The sequence below is a fragment of the Strix aluco genome, chromosome 8 (assembly GCF_031877795.1).
Source record: "Strix aluco isolate bStrAlu1 chromosome 8, bStrAlu1.hap1, whole genome shotgun sequence".
Classification (NCBI taxonomy): Eukaryota; Metazoa; Chordata; class Aves; order Strigiformes; family Strigidae; genus Strix; species Strix aluco.
This window is the reverse complement of record NC_133938.1, coordinates 1,526,622-1,549,019: the sequence shown is the minus strand read 5'-3', so window position 1 is coordinate 1,549,019 and position 22,398 is coordinate 1,526,622. Positions and strand designations below refer to the sequence as shown.

Here is a 22,398-nt window from a genome sequence, read left to right as displayed (position 1 = left end):
TTAGTAAAGAGTGAGAGAAAATAAAGGTACTAAATTCTAGCATTTTCAGTATGATCAAGATAAACATGCTACATACAAATCTTTAAAAGAAACTATTGTGAAAATGAAGGATTCATGTTGTTCCAATATTATCATTTACAGACTGAAGAATTTACCATTCACTTTTACTAAACTTAAAGAACTGGCAGCTCTGTGGCTTTCTGACAACCAGGTAATGACTTTCACTATTCATATTTTCTTTAGTTACTAGGGGTCTTAGCAAGAGCCGTAAATGAAACCTATAATTTAATACATGACTGTAGGAGAATTTTGCTCCCAGTCCAGCTTTATACTTTCATATCAAGGAATAGATTCTTCTGGCTGTTACTTATTAACTTGGAAAGATCGATCACCTTTGCAGGATTTATTACTTGCACCTAGCTAAGCTTCTGTATCCTTACAAAAGTAGTAAATAAAGGCCAAAAGTATCAAGAGAATATTTTGTAAATAGAAATTGAAGACGTAAGACTTTGTTATCAAACTTATTATTAGTTTGTCCCATCCTTTAGTCCGTCTGTGCCTCTATTCTTATGATCTTCCTTTTCCCTTTTCTGGTCCATGCTTCCATTCCTGCATATTTTAAACTCCATTAAAGTCAGTGGGAGTTTAAACATGTAAAAGATGCACCAGAACTCTTAGTCTTATTTGGAGAAAACTCTCATTTAAGTTCCTTTTAAATTTAAGTATGGCTTTCTTTGTTCCAGGGGATTTGGTTTCACTACTATATATTCTTTAGGATTCTATTTTAGCACAAATTATGTAACATGAACACTGAGAAATGTAACAGTTCAGCCAGCATCTCAGCACTAAAATAAGTCTCGATCTTTTCCAGGATTGGTGGATAGAATAATTTTGCACTTCCTTAATTTAACTCTAAATGGAGAAAAACTCCATTTGTATAATGTTAGAAATGTTCGACATACCTAACAGTTTTTATTAATCTCAATAAATTCTCACGATCTCATCTTTCTCACTTTGCAATACTGCCTATGGTCAGATATTGTCCCTCTTTAACTGAGGTTGACGAGGATAATTCTTCAGGGGCCAATTATCATGCTACTGGAAATGAATCCATCCTCTTATCCATATGAGAAAGGGCAGACACTGGGGTCCCAGAGCTGCCTGTTTGCAGGGGATGGTGCGCGTACGGCTGTGCCGTGAGCCGCCAGCCGCAGAACCGCTGAGAGCAGAGCCCATGCCTGCCCGGAGCACACAGCCTGGCAGACGGGCTCCTTGCTTCGATGAGGTGTCAGGTGGGATCCCTGCTGGCTCCTGCCAGCGCCTGCCCTTCGACCCTGCCCTCGGATTGTTGCAAAGCTAGAGGCCGTGCAGCCACTAGATTTGCACTGGTACATGCTTATTGCACCGCTTCTCAAACGTGCTTTTTGCTTTTATAGCTAAGCAAAAGGTTTTAGAGCTGAAGGGAGGAGAGACAAAGTGGCAGGAATAAGAGGAAATGAGCAAATTTTAATGCATTAAATTAGAATTCTCATTTTTTTCACTCTGTTTTCCATTAAAAAAATACCATTGCATGACTTCCTTCAGCATTTTGACTTTTCTAGGGTATGGCATAGGTTAATTCCTATTCTATGAACTGTGACAGTCACTCCTAGATGCCACATTAGAGCAAAACAATAATAAAAAATAGTCAATTGAAGTAAAACACAACAGTAACATCTGAATATTCAGAGTGCCACCATGTAAATTCTCCAGTATCTGGCACCAGGTTTACCCTCAGATGAACTAACAAGTATCGTGAATTTACTCCTCGTTAGCCCTAGCTTAAGATAGATCACAGCCAGAATGTGGGTGTTTTAACTGTGTAGTTGCAGCTCTGTTCCGCTCATCCTTTAGCTTCCTCACTGGGATGACTCCGAACATGCACTATTTCTGATATTTAGTGTTTAGTATTTAGTCTTCTGTTGATCCTGGTAGGAATTGCAGAAGTGAGGAATGGGAGAGGAGGCATTTCCACCAGATTAATACTTGTTTTGGTCCACAGAGAGATGTATTTTCATACAGAATTTTAGTTAATCTTGTATTTTCTATTTACCAAGTGCTAAAGTCCCGTCTCGGTTAACATCCATGCTCTGAGTTAACAGTTGTCTGTTTTGCCTTTCCTGTGCAGTCCAAGGCTCTCATTCCACTGCAAACCGAGGCTCACCCAGAAACAAAGCAGAGAGTACTGACTAACTACATGTTTCCCCAGCAACCCCGCAGTGATGAAGGTAAAACGCCATCAGCAGCTCCTACAGAGGCAGGAGCGGATAGTGGAGGAGAAAACAGCGGGAGGGAGAGGAAGGGGTTTCAGATGTGGTTCTGTGTGCCAGTGTCTCTCCTGACACCTAAAGCCAGTGGTGCATGTGTAAGCATCTGTGTTTGGTCATACGCAAAGGAATCCTCTTCACAAATCCATTATTCTCAGGCCGTCAGGTTTACGTTTTCTTAAACACTTCATTTTCAGAAGAATGGCTTTGTATAAACAATTTGAACCTGGGAATTGAGTGTGCGTGGGACAGAAGTTGTAGGAAGTGCCCTGCTGCTGTGCAAACAGGCTGTTGGCCAGAGCCAGCTCACCCTGCAAAGACACCGGGCCCGTCTGGGAGAGCCAGGGCTGGGCCAGCTCCTGGGCACGTGAGGTTCAGAGCTCTCAGCCTGACAGAAGGGAGGGTTTGGCTCCTCACATAGTGCGTTAAGATAGAGAGTTTTCATACCCCACACCGCTCCAGATCTGCCCCATTGCTTCCCATCACTCTCATTTCAGTTTTAATATTAAACTCTGTAATGGTTTATCAGTTACTACTCTCATTGCCCCCTCAACAGTTTTAAAACAGTAACCCAAGATTACAGGATCAAGAATATGTCTTTTTAGATCACTTCCAATCTTCTGCTGCGGGCACTAATTACTTGTTCTTGTGCATTGCTGTTTGCAATTTAACTGTAGATTTCCAGTCAGACAGTGATAGTTTTAACCCTACTTTATGGGAGGAGCAGAGACAGCAACGTATGACTGTTGCCTTTGAATTTGAAGAAAAAAAGGAGGAGGAGGAAAATGCAGGGAAAGTTAAGGTAAGTTCTATTTGATTTATTCTGGTATTCACATATTATGGACAGGGTCCAATTTCCAGATCTTGAATTGAACTATTTTTGTGTTCTAAATACCCAGAAAGTACTCGTCACCATGTTTCAAGTACAGCAGTTGAGGAAGTAGGGCATATCTGTGCTCCCTGAAGGACACGTTACCAGTTTCTGCTTTTGATGCAGTCTAGACAGCAAAACTTTGACTTGGTAAGTCAGTTCAGGCCCACAACCCTAATGTCGGGTTCCTACTGTGAGAGGTGCTTTGTCACAAAGACAGAATTAACACAGAATGTTTGGAGATTTAAAATTAATGTCCAGCCACCTAGTTCTTCAGAAATACTTCGATCACATAGGGGATTCTGTATTCCTCTCAAAGTGGAAGTCAGCAAGAGCTTTGCAACTTCATGGGGTTCCACAGGAATGTGCAGTGGAGAGGGTATCTCTCATCAATTTTGTAGCCTACCAAAAATGAAGATCAGAACATGAATAACCTCACCCAGTTATCTGAAATTTTAATATAATTCCAGAGTTTTCAGTTGAGCCCTTAATTGGTTACAGTGTTAGAAGGGTATTGTCAGGATCATCTATGTTTATGTGGCATGAAAGTTTCAATTTCTTGAATAACATAAAGGAATTACCCCAGATCAAACACTTAAACACTGCAAATTCTAGACAATTCTGTGATACCCAACATAAAATGTATTGCCAGAGACAAAAATCATATGAGGAGATAGAAATCATAGCTTTCTTTTAAAATTAATGATACTGTCATTAATAGCTAATTAACATTCCATTTAGATCTTCTTTGAAATTTTAGGTTTTTCTTTTTTAGTATTTTCCCCAGTTTGGAGTTTTCATCTAGCTCTTGTTACCAGAGATAAGGGACTCTGCTGCTTCAGTGAAATAGAAAATGAAGTCAAAACTCAACCTTTGCCTCACAATAAATAGATTAAACTGAAATTTTACCCCAGATGAATCACAGGTTTATGAATCATATATGGAAAACAGAGCATCTGGGAGAGGTTTATATTGTTCCCCCACTTCTTACTGGACTTTTAACTGTGGGTAATATGGCTGTCCAAATGTGCAGAACAACTGAAATGTTAACAGAGAAATAGATATCAATTTCTGAGATCATAAAAGAATTTAATCATATTACATGTTATTTGCAAGCATTATTTTAAATATTGAAATGTAATATATGAATTGTATCACTTAGCCATTTTGGGTTTAATACATTTCAGAACACTATGAATGATTGAAACAAATATTTCCTTTGAGTAAACTGTTCTAGTAGAAAAAATAAATCCTTCACCCACTGAGCGCTGTTCCTGTAGCTCAGTTCCAGTGCTGCCATCTGCTGTATGGGAAACGGGGAGGCAATCCAAGACCCAGTACCACATTTTCAGGTTTCCTAGAAACAGCACTTCACAGAAATAGCTGACCTGTGCCCCTGCTGCGAGCAGACGTCTCTGGGTGCTGTGGTGCCAGGGCCCGGCGCTCCATACCGGAGCCGTTCGGGGTGCTGTGGGCGCTCTGGGGTGGCGCTTCTTGCCTGGGCTGTTTGCTCATCCCTGGCAGCTGCTGCCGAGGCCGCGGGCTGTGGCGCGGAGCTGGCGGTCCTGGAGGTGGGTCAGCTGCGGCCGCGGCCCCGTGACAGCAGGAGACGGGCCGGGCAGCCTGCGGCCAGCGCAAGGAGCGGTCTGTGCCGGGGGCTGAGCCACGTCCCGCCAGGCTGCACCTCTCCAGAACGTTTTGGCTTGGCCGTCCGAAGGTCAAGGCACTCTTTGTCCTTTGTATCACTGCCCCTTAGCTGTGCAAGAGTCCAACACCAAAACGCATTTCCTCCGCAGAGAGCGGGTATAAACCAGGTTGTAGTACATGAGTCTGTATCTGCAGGAGATTCCTCTACTCCCATATGCAATCCGATGTTCCTCTCCATAATGATCCTAACTTCTTCTCAGCAGACCAAACACAAGATTTTGCAGCTGATGCTGCATTTATTGCTTATATAGGGAAGAATTATTAAACGAAAAGCTAAGCAGGGAGCTACATCTCTCCTCTCTTGTATCGCAATGTGTGTACACCAGATACCCGTAAATACCTGTAGTTTGTAAAAACTGAAAGTAGAGAAATAATACTGTTCAAACCCAGGAAATCTTGCCAGGCTGTGAAAGGAAAAGGTTTCCTATTGAAGAGGTGTGGGGTTTTTTTTCCCTATCATGGAAAATTGCCTTTATGCCCAAGCTATGTAAAAATGAGCTCAAATTCAATTACTATTAGTAAGATAGAAATGCTTAGTTGCATCCTTCTGGTATGTCCATGCTCTTTCCCAGTAACACCAATGAATTTCTGTATATGAATGACCATAGAAGTGTTGTAAAGAGTTATTTGAGTGAACTGTTCACCAGCCTGGGTTTAGGTGCATGCCCGTGAACGGAAAGCTGATTGCTGGAACCTTTTGAGAACTTAGTGTGTGTCACTCCCTCCGTGTGTTGCAGCAGGGCTTGAGCAGTTTTTAACATGTACGTTTTCAGCTGTTTCACCAGACATTTATGGGATGAATTGGAAGGTTACCTTAAGTTATCAATAGGCAGTAGCCACAAACATTGGTAGCATTGTATAAAAGCATACATAGTTTTCACTTCTTTTCATGGTTAAAACTGAACTCTCAGCCAACTATATGTTAAAATAGATTTGGTAATTGAAATTGTTCAATAACTTCTTCCATCAAGAATTTTGAACTTTGAAAATTCCCTTTTCAGGGTCATGTAGCATTAAACATACAAGAATTGTATTGACAGGGAGTACAGATTTCCTCTGTTATGAGAAGTCTAAATCAGTGATGAAAATATCTGCATTCTAGTGGATATCACCTACCACTGCTGCCAGTATTTTTGCTGTTTAATGTTATTACTCACAGTGATACGAAACTCTTGCTGAAATCCCTGTCTATGACTTGTCTATCTCATGAGAGTCTGTCGGTTAATTTTTCCTGGACTGGTACTTCGCAAGGATTTGCTCTATGACTTGGCTTTTAGCTACATTTGTCTGTAGACCTTACACTTAAATCATGGTCTGAATTTTGTGAAAAAGCAATTGCCTAATTAGGCCACATCTAAATACGATTTCTTTCAACCGTAAATCAACCAGAGCTTTAGTAATGCTTTACAGACTTACTTTATTTTTTCTGTTTAAATTCTTTATTGACATATGACATCATAGTCATACATTTTAACGTTTTATGTTAAAGTCATGTCAGAATCTATTATCTGTAATGTTTATTCTATTGTGGTTGAGAATTGTATGCTAGTATTTCATACAGTTTTATTTTCCAAATCGATCATGTTTTTGCTTCTAAAATATTCCTATCATGTTCATTTGAATCCAAAATTACATTTTTCCTACTCGTTAGGAATTTTAAATCCAACCACTCTCATAGTGAGCTATTCAAAGTACGCTCCCTTTGTTTACCTCACGTACACAATGAGGTAAATGCTTCCAAACACTCACTACATGGTAAATGTGGAGTAATCTCAAATTTCACAGCATCATAATTGGGAACAGTTATCCTGACACGCACAGCTTGCACTGGGAGCTGTAATTTCACTCCATTGATGGATTTTCTTGCATTTCCACCCCAAATTCCGGCCCAAAGAGCATGGCAGGCTCCGACAGCACCCTGTGCGTGTCTGGTGGCTGTTCCGTGCCCACAGCGGTGGGCTTCCACTCCGCAGGGCCTGCTTTTGGGTTCACCCTGTGACTCCCAAGGGTGGGGCTTAAGCCACAACCAGCTCTCGCAGCTGGGCCAAAGGCGGTGGAGGCAGGGCAGGAGGTGCTCCGTGGAGGAGAGGGCCCTGTGCTGAGGGAAGCATCTGCCCAGGCCAGGCTCCAGGGACAGACCATGCACGGCCCAGGCAGCCTTGCCAAGGTTGTGCCTTGTTGGGATGGAGGCGTGCAGCTCTCCTGAGGGTGTGCCGCGGTGCTCAGAGGGCAAAATATGTCTGTAGCGCAGCAGAGGAGGTGTAAGGAGAGGTCAGCATCGATGTGTCCTCCTTCCTCCTTGGATCATTCCCGATGTGGTCACTTGCTGCACCATCTCCTCAGAGCAGCTTGCTGATAGTATAATGTGTAAGGTGATGTCATCCACGAGCCTTCTCAGCCACTCTTCCCTCAACCCTGAGATTTTGTAGAATTGTCTCCAAATTAGGATTGCTTCGGACTTGGGAAATACAGTGTTTCTCTACTTCTGAGTGATAAAAATGATAAACTTAAAACGTGGAGTTTTCTAGAAAATCTGTGGGTCTGTCAGTCAGTTGAAGTGCTATTCAGTGTGACTTAGGGTGATTTTTCTGTAGTGGTTTGAGCCTGTTTTCCTGCATTTTCTGTATAAGAAAAGAGTAAAATACGCTTGAGTGCATGTACGTACGTTATACATCTCAAAGAGCAAATAGCTCCCAGTAGATCAGATTCTGTTCCCAGCTGCTGTAGATAATTCAGATTAAATCAGTACACTGAACATAGCTAAATTAATTCTGCATTTACACCAGTATTGTTTTGAAAAAGTGTGATTTAATATGTCAGTACTCTCAAACAAAGTGTAGCATTAAAATACAATACTCTCACAGGGTAAAAGATAGGCTTATAGGGAACCATTCCCATCCATTACTTTATGTCACTGAAGTTCCATTATAGGTTGACATAGTGTAACAGAGCAAATTTCAGTCCAAAAATCCATGAAGATAGCTCTATGTAACACATTACCTCAAATAGATTAATTAAAAATTTGAGGAATTTGCACTTAGCCATAGTACTGTAAACCATGGTTTTAGTTTGCATGCTGTTTTCATTTTGTATTTGTGCTTTAATTCTTTTTATGAATGTTCAGGTTGAAATAAATCTAAAACGTTATCCCACTCCATACCCGGAGGATTTAAAGAATATGGTAAAATCAGTTCAAAATCTGGTGGGCAAAACAAGCCATGGAGTACGGCCTGAGAACTCAACACCAACTGCGAACAGTGAACAAACTGTGAAAGAAAAGTATGAGCACAAGTGGCCCATGGCACCAAAGGAGATTTCAGTGGAGGTAATGTAAAAGGATCGTTGTTCCTCTCAAGAGTTCGAGATGGGCTTTTAACATAACTCCATCAAATGATATTCTGCATCTGCTGTGAACTTCATACCTAATCGATTCTAGTTTCGTTCCGTAAAGTTAATTTAGTTTTATATTGAGTTGCTGTTTTTCCCAATACTGTTGAGTTTAACAGACTTTTGGTTTTAAAATCTACGTAGATCTGAATTCTGGTATTAATATATACAAGCACTCTACTAAATTTTAATGATATGAGAGACTTGCATATTAGCAGGAGAATGGACCTGATCACAATTTACATCTCAGACTTAAGTAAGTGTATTTCTGTGTCAAATATGTTAATGACAAATCAGTTTGTTATGTCTGACCCTACCATGCCATTAGGTTCTGCTTCTTCTATTCGCATTACGTGTAGTAGAGAGCCAATTCACCTTGTCAGAAGTTAATTAAGTCAGCAGGGGTGCTTCTTCGACTGCAGGGAACTTTAGATCAGGCACCCCCGGAACAGCAACTTGCAGGGAGTTGCAGACTCTGGCCCTCACATGTTTGCCAGAAGTGGATCAGAATGTGCAGTAACGAAATCTTCCACTGGAACATGAATGCAGTCACTGAAAGGTAGATTCCTAAATACTGCAGTCTCCTGCAGTGCCGTCGCAAATAGCTGAAGCTTGGTCTCAGAGGGCATCTACTCATTAACATTCACACTAACGACTGACTTTGTGCAGGCACAGTTTATAAATAAGGGAAATCTCTTACCTTGGCAGTATGTACTGATAGTTTATAACCTTGGACAGGTCTACAATACCAGCATTCTTGAAAATCTTTGATGCCTTAATGTTCAAAAGAAAGAAATGAGGAAAAAAAATATCCTATTATCTTTTCACTCCTTTGTTATTTAAAAATGACGATAAATTGATTGTCCTTGAAATATCCCTGTCTCTGGCTAGCCGTGGATACATGAATTTTTCTTCCTCGATCTTCCATATCCTTAACTCAGATGGGCTGTTCTTACCTGTTCAGCAGTCACTGTAGCTGCTCTGTCAGTACTGTGTGTTTTATTTCCAGGTAAACATTTTCATTTCTTAAAAAAAAAAAAAAAAAACCACAAAAGTTTTCTCTTAAGATGGCTTCAGAAGACTTTCCAGGCACAGTTTTGGGTAGTACTTCAAGCTAAAATATTTAAGTTAAATCATTCATGTTTTTATCTAAATCGGAAATCTTAAATTCCATCATTATTCCTTTCTTACTGTGTAAATTTGGCCTTTGAACCAACTTACATCTCATGACATGAGTATTGACATGTTCTGCTGTTGTTGCTGAATACATACAATTTGTTTGGGATCATCTAACTTTTGAACTTGAATATCTGCGGGTTTGAATTATCCTTCCTGTGAACACACACACACATTATGTATCTGGAATTTGAATCAGTGTTGTCTGACAAAGACATTAGGGGTTTGGTCTTGTGGCTGTGTCTGGTGATGCAGGCTTCAGAAGTAGATGGCTGTACTGGTTTAGCTGCTGTTACACTAAATGTTAAGTTGTTAAACTAAAATGTTAACATCCCAGTTAAATGAGCCCCAGCAGAGTCCTGTGAGTATGCAGAGCCCTGTGACACCTCCATTGTGGAGGTATAAGGAAAGAGTAAATGGCAGCAACCCCATAAAATACTTGTGTGACCACATACTGTGTTCTAACATAGAAAAAGCTGCAGATGAGTTTCATTCTTACGTTTCATTCTCTGATAAAATTGCATTCACTTCGGCAACAGAAAAATAATCGTATCTAGTTTTTCTGTAAATGTACATGAACTGTTAATTGCATGACAGAAAACATTCTGTAAGAGTAGTTGAATTGCTGAAGACCCTGTGATAATTCCTGAAGTGCAATTAAATAATGTGGTTGCAATTTCCTAGTTAATTTTCTACCACAAGCAACTGACGTGAGTGCATGACTATTTCCATTATATCAGTGAAGATGTATTTTTCATCTTCTGTTATTATAATAGTGAAGATGGTGGAACTTTGTCATATTTTAATTTCCCTAGTACGTAGTCAAGACTAGTAACACACTGTCTTGTCAGCTAAAGAAAAGAAAGCAAGTGTTCCTGTTGTTCATACGACTAATGACACCAGGAAGGTTTTATGGCTGTAAAGCAGGGTGAGGTATACATTTTCCTCTTTTCAGCTTCCTGTATGACGATAAGAGATACGGGAAACTGTAGAAAAGGTGTGAATGATTTTATGAATAATACTACCATGATTTCAGTTGTAACACATGAAATAAAACATAATTAAGCTCCATTTGCTTTTCAGATAATTAGGAGACATGATCTCAAGCCAAGTTAAAATACAGTTTGAAAATGCAGGTGTGTTCTGATGTAGATTTAGACTGAAGACAGTTTCTAATAACAAAGTAATTTAATTTCAGGTGCAGTGCTCACTTTTTCATCCTCGGAGGCCAGATAAGCTGGTTTCTTTTCTGATCTCTTTTGGGTTTTCTGCCAGTTAATTTACATGTCTCTTCACAAAACTGTTTCTAAATAATTAAAGGGAGCATCTGAAATAAGTAACAAGCTACCTTTCAAATCCCCTGTATCATCCTCCACCTCAGTAATAATAAGCAAACAAGTTCTTAATTAATCATCAATTAAATAAACCTCTTCATTGTCCTTTAAATAAACCTCTTCATTGTCCTACATCATTCTGAACAATGTGCATTTTGGACCAAAGGAAGTCTGGGATTACTTAGCATGTCATGTAGCCTTTCTGTGAGAAACAATGAGAAATACCACAAATCAGCAATTAAGATCTTTGTAGTTAATATTCTTGATATGTATGGACTGACAAATAAACTAGAAATACTTCTATATAACTCTCAGCCTTGGATTAAAACCCATCTTTCCTAGTCCAACCTGCAGCATTCCATCCTTTGAGTTAGTTCCTAGAGGGTTTATTAATGCTGAGTAAAAAGGAGAGAGTGTTATTCTTTGAGTGGTCTGGTGCAGGTGCAGATGCTCGTGTAACAGCTAGAAAAATACCACCTCAGCTGTATTGGATCTTCCGAGCCCTTCATCTCATCTCAGTCAAAAGAAGACCTCGATCCTTTTAACTTCTGACTTTGTTACTCTGTGGGTTTCGGTTGGGGTTTTTTTGGGGTGGGTAGGGGTAGAGTAGAGGGTTCTTTTTGTTTTGTTTTTAGTGAAAGTTTCAGAGACTCTGAAAAGATCATCTTGCCTTTCCAGAAAAACTTACAGACTTTTATTTCCCCCAGGATGCCTGGCTTCAATTGATTCAGTGGATGTGTCTGTTGTGGGAGCTGTTTTCCACTAATGAGATGCACAATGACAGTCTCTCCTCGGTGGGAGAGGAATATTTGCTAAAGATTCTTGGTTTGTATCTGCTTTAAGCCCATACCGTGATAGGCTCTTTGCAACAGAATTAGCTGTATTTTACCAGGAGTCAGAAATGTCTTCATTATAGAGTTTTTGGTTTCTCCATGGCACAAAAAATCTTTACTGAGGTTATGACCTTGGTGTCTTCTTGTCAAAGGAGAAAGGAGGTAACGATTTATTCATCTGGAGGTCTGACTCACAGGAGACCTTTCTTCAGGTAGGATGTCAAATGTCCTAGAGTTCATTTTGAGTTACTTTGACTTCCGCCTGACCTCATCCGAGTGTCTGGATTGGAGGGGCATTTTTCAGGGCTGCCTCCAAGATAAAGCCTGCCTTCCGTAAAATCGGTCCGAGACATCACTTGACTCCTGAGGCTGCTGCTGTGTCTGTCCCCGCCTGCGTGAGGACTCGGGAGGTGCAGTGTTGCCTCTGTGGACATGGCACTCTGCGCAGACTCGCACGCGCAGGGCATGCAGACCTGCTTTATGTTTGAGGGACCATAGAGCGGCTTCTTTGCAAAAGGCCTGAGACTACCGGCAGCAGCCTTGGTGAGATGTGTGCAGCTGGGCGCATTGCTGCCTAGACGGGGAGCAGCAGAAGCTTTTCCTCCAGAGATGGGAGAGCACAGGGAGTGCGGTTCACGTATCAGGGTGTTGTAACTCAGGGCAGCACTGAGAATTCTGTCTTCACGCTGAAGACTACATAGAGCTGGACCAGAGCCTCTCCGTGGTTTTAACTGAGGAGGATGTTGGAAGGTCTCCCATCCTCTGCAGTACATGACTGACAACTGCTTGGATAAACATCTGCAGTTTGGCTTTGCAGCATCTTGACCATGGCAGCTAACAGGTTTAGCCATATGAGGTTAAACTACTGGAAATGGAAATTTTCATTCTAAAATACATCTTTGTAGACTGGGGGTCTCTAACTTTGGTTTCTTTGATGATAGGTAGTTCTGGTCGGTTCTTGGATGCATCCCCTTGGGTGTATTTCTGACCACCTGAGTAGGGAAGGTTAATGCTGGCATTCCTCCACCTGCTTGCCGGTCCACTGGACTGCAAGGCAGAGACACATGGCAGAAACAAGCATTATGTCCTACCTGCAGGTGACAGCTTTTTCCAGGATCTACTATGTCTTTCCATGCGGAGTCCCAAAAGCTCCCTCTGCCCCAGTCTGTTCCTCATGTACTTATACCTCCTTTTAAAGCTCTGTCATACGTGTGAGATTGCCTGCTGGAGCTGGAAGGCGAGGGTGCACTGCATCAGTGCCGTAACGTTGTGCTGGCTGCTCTGTCACCTCTGCAGGTGGGAACTGTGCCAGGGTTCCTTCATTCTCCCACTTTCAGGTTCCGTATCCACATTCAGAAGTTTTCCTTCCACCAGTTCACTTATATCTTGTATTCGCATCCTGTCTGGGACAACCTTCAGCTCTAAGGGCTACTGAAACTGGCCTTTCTGAAGCTGCCACTGCAGCCAGAGGAGTGGGAGAGGTTTAGGAGCAGGTGGAAGATCCTCCACTCAGCTCTCTTCTGGGATAATCCCATGGTTTGGGGTGACTCAGTGCATTCCTGGATTGGCGACTGAATTTTATTCAGATCACTCTGACAACTGCTAGCTTGGACAGCAAAATACCCAGAACTGTGACTGCCTTTCACATGCAGAGCTTCAGATAAAATTCGTTTTGTGATTTTTGTCAGGAGAAGACTATTTGGTGGGGCTTTGAAACCATTGCCATGCAGATCCAAGAGGTGGAAGTGCTGCCATTTTTCTGTGGGTACGTGGCTCAGCGGTTTTTGTTACAAAACCACACCACTAACTGTGATTCTCAGGAAAGAAGCCTGTGCCTCAGTTTGTCTTGCTTGTGCCTAGGGATATTCCAATAGCTGTCTGGCTGCATTGGCCCTGCACCTTCTGTGATCTCCTTTATTCTTTCATTAAAGTTTTAGTAAAATCTGGACTGAGTAACATTTGCCGCAATCCCTTTATTTCTTTTCTTCTCCATTTCTTTATAGCCAGCTTGTCATTCTTCAGATTGACCTAGCCTTCTCCAGTTTAGAAGTGCTGCCAACCCTCTACATATCCATTCCTCTGCCTTGTGCGTGCTGCATCTGCCCCGAGCCCTGGTCCGCTCTATGCAGGGGCTTTATATTCTTTGCAAGCGGACTCTTAAGAGTTAGGTTATTTTAAAAATTCCATCTCTCCAGATTATAATTTAATGTTCTTGTGCTGTCAGCATGAATAATTGGTGATATTTCTCTTTCCCGGTTATTTTAATGCTTTTTACCACATATTTTCTCTTGGGAAACACCTCACCATATTTTTCTGTCCTCTACCTATATCTTTCTCTGATTAGTCCTGAGGAATAAGTTCTGACACAACACAGTTTCATTTATCCCTTCCCTTTGTTCTTGCAATTGGTTCTATTAATAATACTCTTTTTTTCCTGTTAGTGGCTTTTTTGTTCTTGGACTTGTAAGAAAAAAGGTCCTCTTAAACAGAGTAGAATTAAATGGAGTATGATTTTGGTTTTTTACAACGTATTTCACTTTAATGGCATATTCACAAATGCCAGACTAGTTATTTCAAAAGTATATTGATTTTTGTTGGAATAGGGGCTAAAAAAAAAAAGGAGTATAACATAGAAAACTTCATAAAATCATGCACTTGAAATAAAAACCTGGTTCATCATTATGTCAAAAATTGAACTGCTAGTTCTTCCCATCTTACAGCAAGTAGTTTTATTTTAAGCTTAGAACTTTTGGACGTTTCATGGCATGGTATTGGGATTCTAGGTTTAAGATAGAGAAAATAAAGGATTCCGAAAGAGCCACCTGTCTGATACAGACAACACTTATTCATAAATAACCTCTGGAAATCCCAGAGAGGAATGAGAAAGAGCATATGAAAAGCTCAGAGGTACAAGAAACTTAACATGCATCATGCTCCAAAGGCGGAGAATTTCACAGTCTGTGAATGCTGTGCACTTGTTTGTTTCTCAAAAAATGGTTTTGCATAAGTTTGTTACACTGCACTAAAAAATGATTGTGCTGCACTGGAAAAATGCTGTTGCTCTATTGTTGGCTTTAAGTTGTACGTATGTTACTACTGTTACATAAGAAATACCATCCACAACAAGGGATCTCTCCGTGTGAATAGTTTAAAGTCTTGAATGTTTTACACCATCTAAGAATCAGTATGTAGCTCTATTTGCTTAAATGTTAGCGCTGAGAGGGTTAATGAAATGGGCTGTGAGGATACCTGCTCTTTGCTGGTTTGGTGTGGTATTACGTACAGTAGAACACCCAGTGCAGAAGGATTAAAATAGCTGTTGTGTAAATACAATTTTATACTTCAAGGATAAATCACATGGCAAATGCTTCTCTGTTTCCACTGTAGCTACAAAAAGGAGTTAATGGAGAGTAAACCTCTGAAAGTTTTCTCCTTATGAGTAGAAGTAAATTTTAAAAATACTGTAGCATTTTTCATTTTACTAATGTTGGCTTGGTTTTGGTACTCCATTTTAAATTGTTTCTCTAAATATTACATCTCTTCCCTTTATTGACTTCACTGTGCAAAATCACTGGAGTACCTTTAACAACAAAATGTCGGGGTACAGAGATCCTCATAGTGTCCCCATCAGTGTAAGTTCCCTCCTAAATATATTTCTCCTAACCATTTCCTTCCTTATTTATACTACTAATTACCGATTTTCTCATATCTCTCAGAAACTTCCTATTTTTACTAGATACTCTCCTTCTCCACCTCCCACCCTCTATGAAATCACAGCTCATCCTCTCACTTCCAAGACAACGCATGTTTCTCGTACCCCTCTCATACCCGCAGGGATCTTGATGCGTTGGCACGACGTTCCAGTGGTGCCATGCCCACCTCCACCGGTTCCCTTTCCATCACATTTCCCTGAGCCCTGCACCAACATCCACAGCGAGGGTTTCCCCTAGGGCTCGCTCTTCCGGCTGCCTTTCCCTAAATCCCCTCCTGAGGGCAGGGTTCCCCCAGTATCATCCCCTACCCTCTCTCCCCAGGACACCCATCTTCAGATCAGTGTCTTTCTCATTTCTGAACTTCCTGCCGGGGATAAGAAATGCCACTGATTCACCGTTGGTGTCTTCATTCCCTTCTAGCTATCCTATGAGCCTGATTTAAATGTCCTAATTTAAAATATCTCTAAGACTACATCTCACTTGCTTTCCACTTTTGAACTCATGTTATTTTCAGTATATACCCTGTTGCTGGCTAGAACAGCAAAACAGTTGTGCAGGGCAGTCTTTGGAGGTCAAGATTTGCCGAACTCTCAGTGAGAAGTTTATGAAATCTGAATCATTTTAATTTAGCAAAAAACTCTTTAGAGACAAAGTAATTTTAATTAAACATAGCTATAGGGACAGCTGTATCTTTGGAAGGACTTGTACCACGAATAAATGAATGAGGAATACTTACTCCTGAAATAAGAAGTAATTGTTTATTCTAAATTTCTATTTATTTCTACTGGCAGCTTGCATTTTTGTGACCTTTACTTCATCAAAAGTGTTTACATGGCCTTGATGTATCTTGCAAGTTCCATCTGTTTTGTCCACATTTTCAGAATGAACACATCACCCTAATTTCTACAAGTATTTGTGTAGGACTAATTAGAATTTTCAGCCGACAAATCAGCATGATTAGACACTACCCGTATGGTGGGGTTTCAGTGTGTTGTCACGTTCATGAAAAGAAGGCTGTGAAATGTTTGTTCGTTGCAGTTTGAAGTGGATTCTGTTTCCTATGTTTACTCTCCGTTATTATATTCCTCAGGATGCCTTTGGACATCCTGCCAGTGAGATGAGGATAGGGGAACTTCGTCCTTCCATGCCAGAGACTCCGTTGTACCCACCCAAACTTGTTCTTCTGGGTAAAGATAAGAAAGGTACTGACTCGACTTACAACCTTTTAGCTGAAAGTGTATGTAATGTACACAGACACATTGCTTGAGATGTTCTACGCATCACTGATTTTAAGACATTTTACGTGCATATTTGTGCACGTGTGTGTATATATCCATAGTATCAATTTACAAATGTATTTTTCTGGAATTTAGTTTTCAAATACCACTTCCTGAAAACGTTTGCTGTGTTTTGTTTCAGAATCGACAGATGAGTCTGAAGCAGATAAGATCCATTGTCTGAATAACAGCGTTTCCTCAGGCACTTACTCAGACTATTCCCCTTCCCAGGCTTCCTCAGGGTCCTCCAACGCGCATGTTAAAATGGGGTCCTTGCAGACAACGGCTAAAGAAGCAGTGAATAACTCTTTGTGGGGGAACAGGTGTGATCATCTTTCTTACCACAGCTTCTGGTTGCCTTTTGTCTTACGTTCTCATATGCATTTAAAGTGATCATATACTACCTGTTAAGCATTCGATTAAAAAAATACAACGTTTTTACCCCAGTTTTGCAGAGGTGTACATAGCTATTCAAAGCCCAGGCTGTGCAGTTGGCCACCTGTTCATACTCTATAAATGTCAGTAATTCTACAGCTGTTTTTTCAACTGCGTGCTATAACTGTGCATTAAAAGCACCGAGTAATTGAGCTGCAATTATTCTGCTCCGTGTGGTCCTGAGCTTCAGCTGGCTGTAGTTTAGCACAGATAGCAGAGCCTGTGTCCCTCAGATTATTGCTGTCCTGAGGCTCACTCTGCCCTGGACCTCCAAGAACAATGCAGTTCTTTGAAAGTTGTCATTTGCACTGGCCATCAGCAACCTGAAAACGCTCTCATACCGTCCCAGAAGCACCCTGCCCTGTCTGTTCCTGCCATAAATCACCTCGTGTAGTTCCGTCCGCAGACTCTTCCCTGTTAAAGAGAGGCTGGGGCCTGCTCGCTGGAGATGTATAAAATCTTGGTGGTGAGAACACGGGCAAACTGAATCTGGTATTTTTGTTTTAAAAAAAACCCAATGTAAGTGTGAAAATTCTTCCCTTGCACTCATGGAAGATTATTTTTAAAGCAGGAAAATATGTTCAGCTGGATTTATATGGCACTGAGCCACCCTGGACTTTGGACTGACTTCTGCGTAGGTAGTTACAGAATCTCTACTCCAGCGCAAAAAACTGCTGCAACCATCTATGCCAAAGCAGCAGCACAGGGTGCACGTCTCGTAGTACGATCCCAAAGCCAGAGTATAGATGGGGGAATGTTAAACTGCTTTAGAATTGCATCTTTCTGATGACTGCTTCTGTGCTCTGATGGAGGGCATTTCATCTTGTTTTGTTTGGTTTGGTTTTTGCAGGCTGGCACAGTCCTTTCCGCAGCCCCTTGAAACAAAGCCATTGCTGAGCCAGCGGGAATCCACTCCAGCGGGGAACCTGCCGCCACGCCCTGACAGGCGCCCGCTGAGCGACACCTTCGCCGACAGCTGGAATGACAGCTCGCACTACGATAACACGGGCTTCGTCGCGGAGGAGAGCGCGGTGGAGAACCCTAGTGCCAACCCCCTCCTGAGCACGAAATCTAGAAGCACATCCGCACATGGACGCAGGCCGTTGATTAGACAAGACAGGATAGTTGGCATTCCCCTGGAGCTGGAGCAGCCGACGCTCAGAAACACACACGAATCTGAAGTGCCTCCTCCCAATCCTTGGCAAAATTGGACCAGAACCCCTAGTCCTTTTGAAGACAGGACAGCTTTTCCTTCCAAACTGGAAAGCACCCCCACCACCAGCCCTTTGCCTGAGAGGAAAGATCACATCAAAGAGTCTCCAGAAATGACTAGCACTTTCACTCCGGGAATAGCATGGGAATATCATGATTCAAATGCTAACAGAAGTCTCACAAACGTCTTTTCCCATATCCACTGTCGCCCAGATCCTTCCAAAAGCATTATTTCGATCAGCAAGAGTACAGAACGGCTTTCTCCCATGATGAGGGATTTAAAAACTAACAAATTTAAGAAGTCGCAAAGTATCGATGAGATAGACATTGGTACATACAAAGTGTATAATATACCCTTAGAAAACTATGCATCTGGTAATGATACTGTAGGAACCCACGAGAGGGTGGACAAGCTCCTGGGCCCAGAGCATGGCATGCTGAGCATGTCCCGCAGCCAGTCGGTCCCCATGTTGGACGACGAGCTGCTGACCTATGGCAGCGTCAAGGTGCAGCCGCAGCAGAAGTCGTCCGTCACGAAGAAAGTCTACCAGTTTGACCAAAGCTTCAACCCGCAGGGAGCAGTGGAGGTCACAGCAGAGAAGAGGCTACCGCCGCCTTTCCAGCTCAACCCCGAGTACATTACCCAGCAGAGTAAAAACCTGCCCCAGGATCTGGTCAGCCCCAGGGCCTACCGTGGCTACCCCCCCGTGGAGCACATGTTCTCCTTTTCCCAGCCTTCAGTCAACGAGGAGGCGGTCAGTGCCCCCTTCACGAGCCAGGGCGCTCGGCCGGGCTTCTTGAGGAGAGCGGATTCATTGGCCAGCTCCACCGAGATGTCCATGTTCAGGAGAGTCAGTGAGCCCCACGAGCTGCCCCCTGGCGATAGGTATGGCCGGCCTCCGTACCGAGGAGCTGTGGAGCGCCAAAGCAGTATCTCGGTCTCTGAGTCTCAGTTCCTCAAGAGGAACGGCAGGTACGAAGACGAGCATCCTTCCTACCAGGAAGTGAAAGCCCAGACTGGAAGCTTTCCAGTTAAAAACCTTACACAAAGGAGGCCGTTGTCTGCAAGAAGCTACAGTACAGAGAGTTACGGCACATCCCAAACCAGGCCGGTTTCAGCGAGGCCTACAATGGCAGCTCTGCTGGAAAAGATACCGTCAGACTATAACTTGGGTAACTATGGCGACAAGCCTTCCGATAACAGTGATATAAAGACAAGGCCTACCCCTGTGAAGGGAAATGAGAGCTGTGCTAAAATGCCTGCTGACTGGAGACAACAGCTACTTAGACATATAGAAGCTAGAAGGTTAGACAGGGTATGTTTGGCATTTCTCTGCAATTAATGCCTTTAGTTGTGTGTTTCGGTATGTCAAACTATTTGCACGTACAGTGGTAACCACCAGAATTCCCAGTAATGAAATTCCTGCATTGGTGTCAGAGGAACCGGCCCGCAAAGGGGTCTGGGGGTGCTCAGAAGCAGCTGGAGTGAGGGGTTCCCGGGTGAACGAGCGATAAAGAGTCTCTGCACGACTCGCACACCACAGTGCACGTTACTAATGTAGGAACCGCTGCAGCACTGTCTGAAATAATAAAAACCGTAAAAATCTCTCCTCACCAACAGCTGTGAACGTGCTGCTGAAGTCCACCACTTCAGTAATGATTTGAGAGCTTTAAAAGATGTTGGATACATCTTTGCAGTGAAAGGAAATAAAGAAAACCATCACAGATAAAAAGTAAAATAATGTATTTTAGCTTTCCTATCACTGTTAGTGGAGGGGATTTAAGGGTGCCTCTTAACTCTGAAAAATATCACTGGATATGCACTGCCACTGTTTCTAACAAGGAATATGATTATTACTCCTTTTAGCAATAGGAAGTTATGCTTATTTACCTTCTATACAAAACAGTACAAGTACTATAGTGCATGATTTCGGTAATGACCTTGACTATTTAATGCCCTACTTCATGAATCGGATTTACTTCATAATCTGAAGTGGTTGTGAAAAATTACTGTCGTGAAATGCGTAAGTTAGTTTCAAAATGTGTCCATATACCTATTTGATGCTAAGATACTCATGAGTTTGGTGTTACTATATTCATTACCTTCCAGTTGCTCAGATGTGATGCATATTAAAATATCGTTAAGGATCAAATGGGTAAACTTTAAAACCAGGCTTGAAGCCTGAAGCTTTTTCCTTATTTCAGCTGGTTTCCTTGTGTCGTGTAAAACTGATTGGAAATACCTGATACCTAGGCAAAACAGTGCACCCCGAGTAGAGACGTTTCTGGTGGAAATAAACACTTCCCAGATGTTGTTTGCTTAAGAAATATCTTTACACTTAGTGCACAAGGTGCATTTGCTAACGGAATACTTGAACTCCTGGGAAGCTGGCCCTGGTGGTTTCCCCTGCTTAAGCTGAGTTCCCAGTAATCCCTGCCGGTCCCAGTGAGCTAGTTGCCAGTTGCAGCAGACGATAAGCGAGGCTCTGAGCAGCCGGGCTGCCCGGTGGGGATGGCACTGGGGGGAGGGCCTGGGCAGGGCGCAGGGCCCGTGTCCCCGCTGCGCTGGGCTGCCAGAGCTCAGAGCTTGTCCCGCCGGGCAGCTGCCGGGCAGGGAGCAGCGGCAAAGATCGTGAGGTGGTGCAGAGCCTTCCTCTGGAGGGTTCCTTCCTCTGGAGGGTTCCTTCCTCTGCCTTTGGTGCGCTTTGATGCTAGATACTTGTTTTCTGGCCCATCGGGGCTTGCGCAGACGTACCAAAATTCGGCCGTATTTGCAAAATAAACACTTGTACCATGTTATGTACTGCAATTTTCAAACTACAGATAACAACATATCTCATCTGCTGTCAGCGTTGAAGTCTTTTATGGTATCCATTTTATGTATAACTAGCGATGTATTTGCTTCCGTGTGACCCAGTGCATGCCTCAAGAAGCTATTTATTTCTCGGTACTGTTTGTTTGCTTAAACTAAAACTTTGTGAAATTAACCATTTATGTGTGATACTTAATTCAAGGAGCATGTGTGTTCATATCCTGTCACGTGGTTGTTTCCTCTACTCAGACCGCTGCTTACAAACACAACACAGTTAGCCTTGGCATGCTGCACTCTGGAGGGTTTTCAGCAATGCATGCCGGCAGAAGCATGACTTTAAACTTGCAGACTAAATCTAAATTTGAAAACCAAATGCTTCAAGAGCTACCTCTACCGAAAGTAAGTATGGGATAGCCAGCATATACCAGCATTACCAAATAAATTAATAATACTCCTTGCTTTTTCCTGGTTTAGCTTTTGCCTATTACTCATGCTTATACTATACACAATCCAAAAAGCAAAGATGATGGTAATACGGTTTTCCTACTCAATATTATCTTGCTTTTTGGATTCGGTAGCTCACGTGGCTGTCATTACTGCTTTCCGCTCTCGTGTTACAGACTGATGCAATCATTTTCTCAGTGATTTAATCTGTGCACAGAAATGGAGAACGTGTTTTGTTTTGTGACTGTTTGAGCTTAGCAAAATTAATGTAGAAATGTTGAATGTGCGTTTAAATAGGCTCCGAGGGATTTTAATATTTGAACGTTAATTGGGTATGCTGTAATAGTTGGTGAGTTTTGAGTACATGCCTACCACACCTAAACTAATTTTAAATTTTTGTTGAGCAGTGCCTATAGAAAGAGAGCAATTTTCTCATTTTTTTACTGTTTATTTTACAGCTCTTAACGATATATTGTTGATAAGTAGATACATACAAAATTATATCCAAACAAATGTTTGATGGGAAGAGCACACATGACAAGCCAGAGAGGGACTTTTGTGAAGCATTTTCAGGGTAGCAGAGAGGAGACGCCGAGACCTTCCTCTGCGTCACGCACGGCCACGGCAGAGCCGCCGTAGCAGCTGGCCGCAGCCCCTCGCGAGCGGTCACGCTGCGGGGGCGCGTGTGTAGTGCTAGAAGTGGCGAGCATCGGTCAGTGTCTTGCTGCGTTAGCAGCAGGAGCTTCTGGTACAAATTAGCAATGTCCCTATGAGTAATTAAAGGGTAACGGAGCACGGGTCCAGGCGCTGAAATGGGATCATCTGCGCTGTTAATTGCTGGACTGGCCTCAGGCGTGGTTTGGCCCAGGCCAGCTGGCTCCCTCCCGGGCC

The 22,398-nt window shown here is 42.4% G+C and overlaps 1 protein-coding gene across 1 annotated transcript in view; it reads left to right on the top strand.

Moving 5' to 3' along the window:
• LRRC7 (leucine rich repeat containing 7) overlaps positions 1-22,398 on the top strand; it is a 171,707-nt gene that overhangs the window by 129,637 nt on the left and 19,672 nt on the right. The window contains exons 13-20 of the mRNA XM_074831760.1: positions 142-211; positions 2,168-2,267; positions 2,984-3,108; positions 8,009-8,209; positions 16,418-16,529; positions 16,747-16,927; positions 17,890-19,567; positions 21,313-21,462. Coding sequence (XP_074687861.1) covers positions 142-211; positions 2,168-2,267; positions 2,984-3,108; positions 8,009-8,209; positions 16,418-16,529; positions 16,747-16,927; positions 17,890-19,567; positions 21,313-21,462 — 2,617 coding nt within the window. The remainder of the gene's footprint in view (positions 1-141; positions 212-2,167; positions 2,268-2,983; positions 3,109-8,008; positions 8,210-16,417; positions 16,530-16,746; positions 16,928-17,889; positions 19,568-21,312; positions 21,463-22,398) is intronic.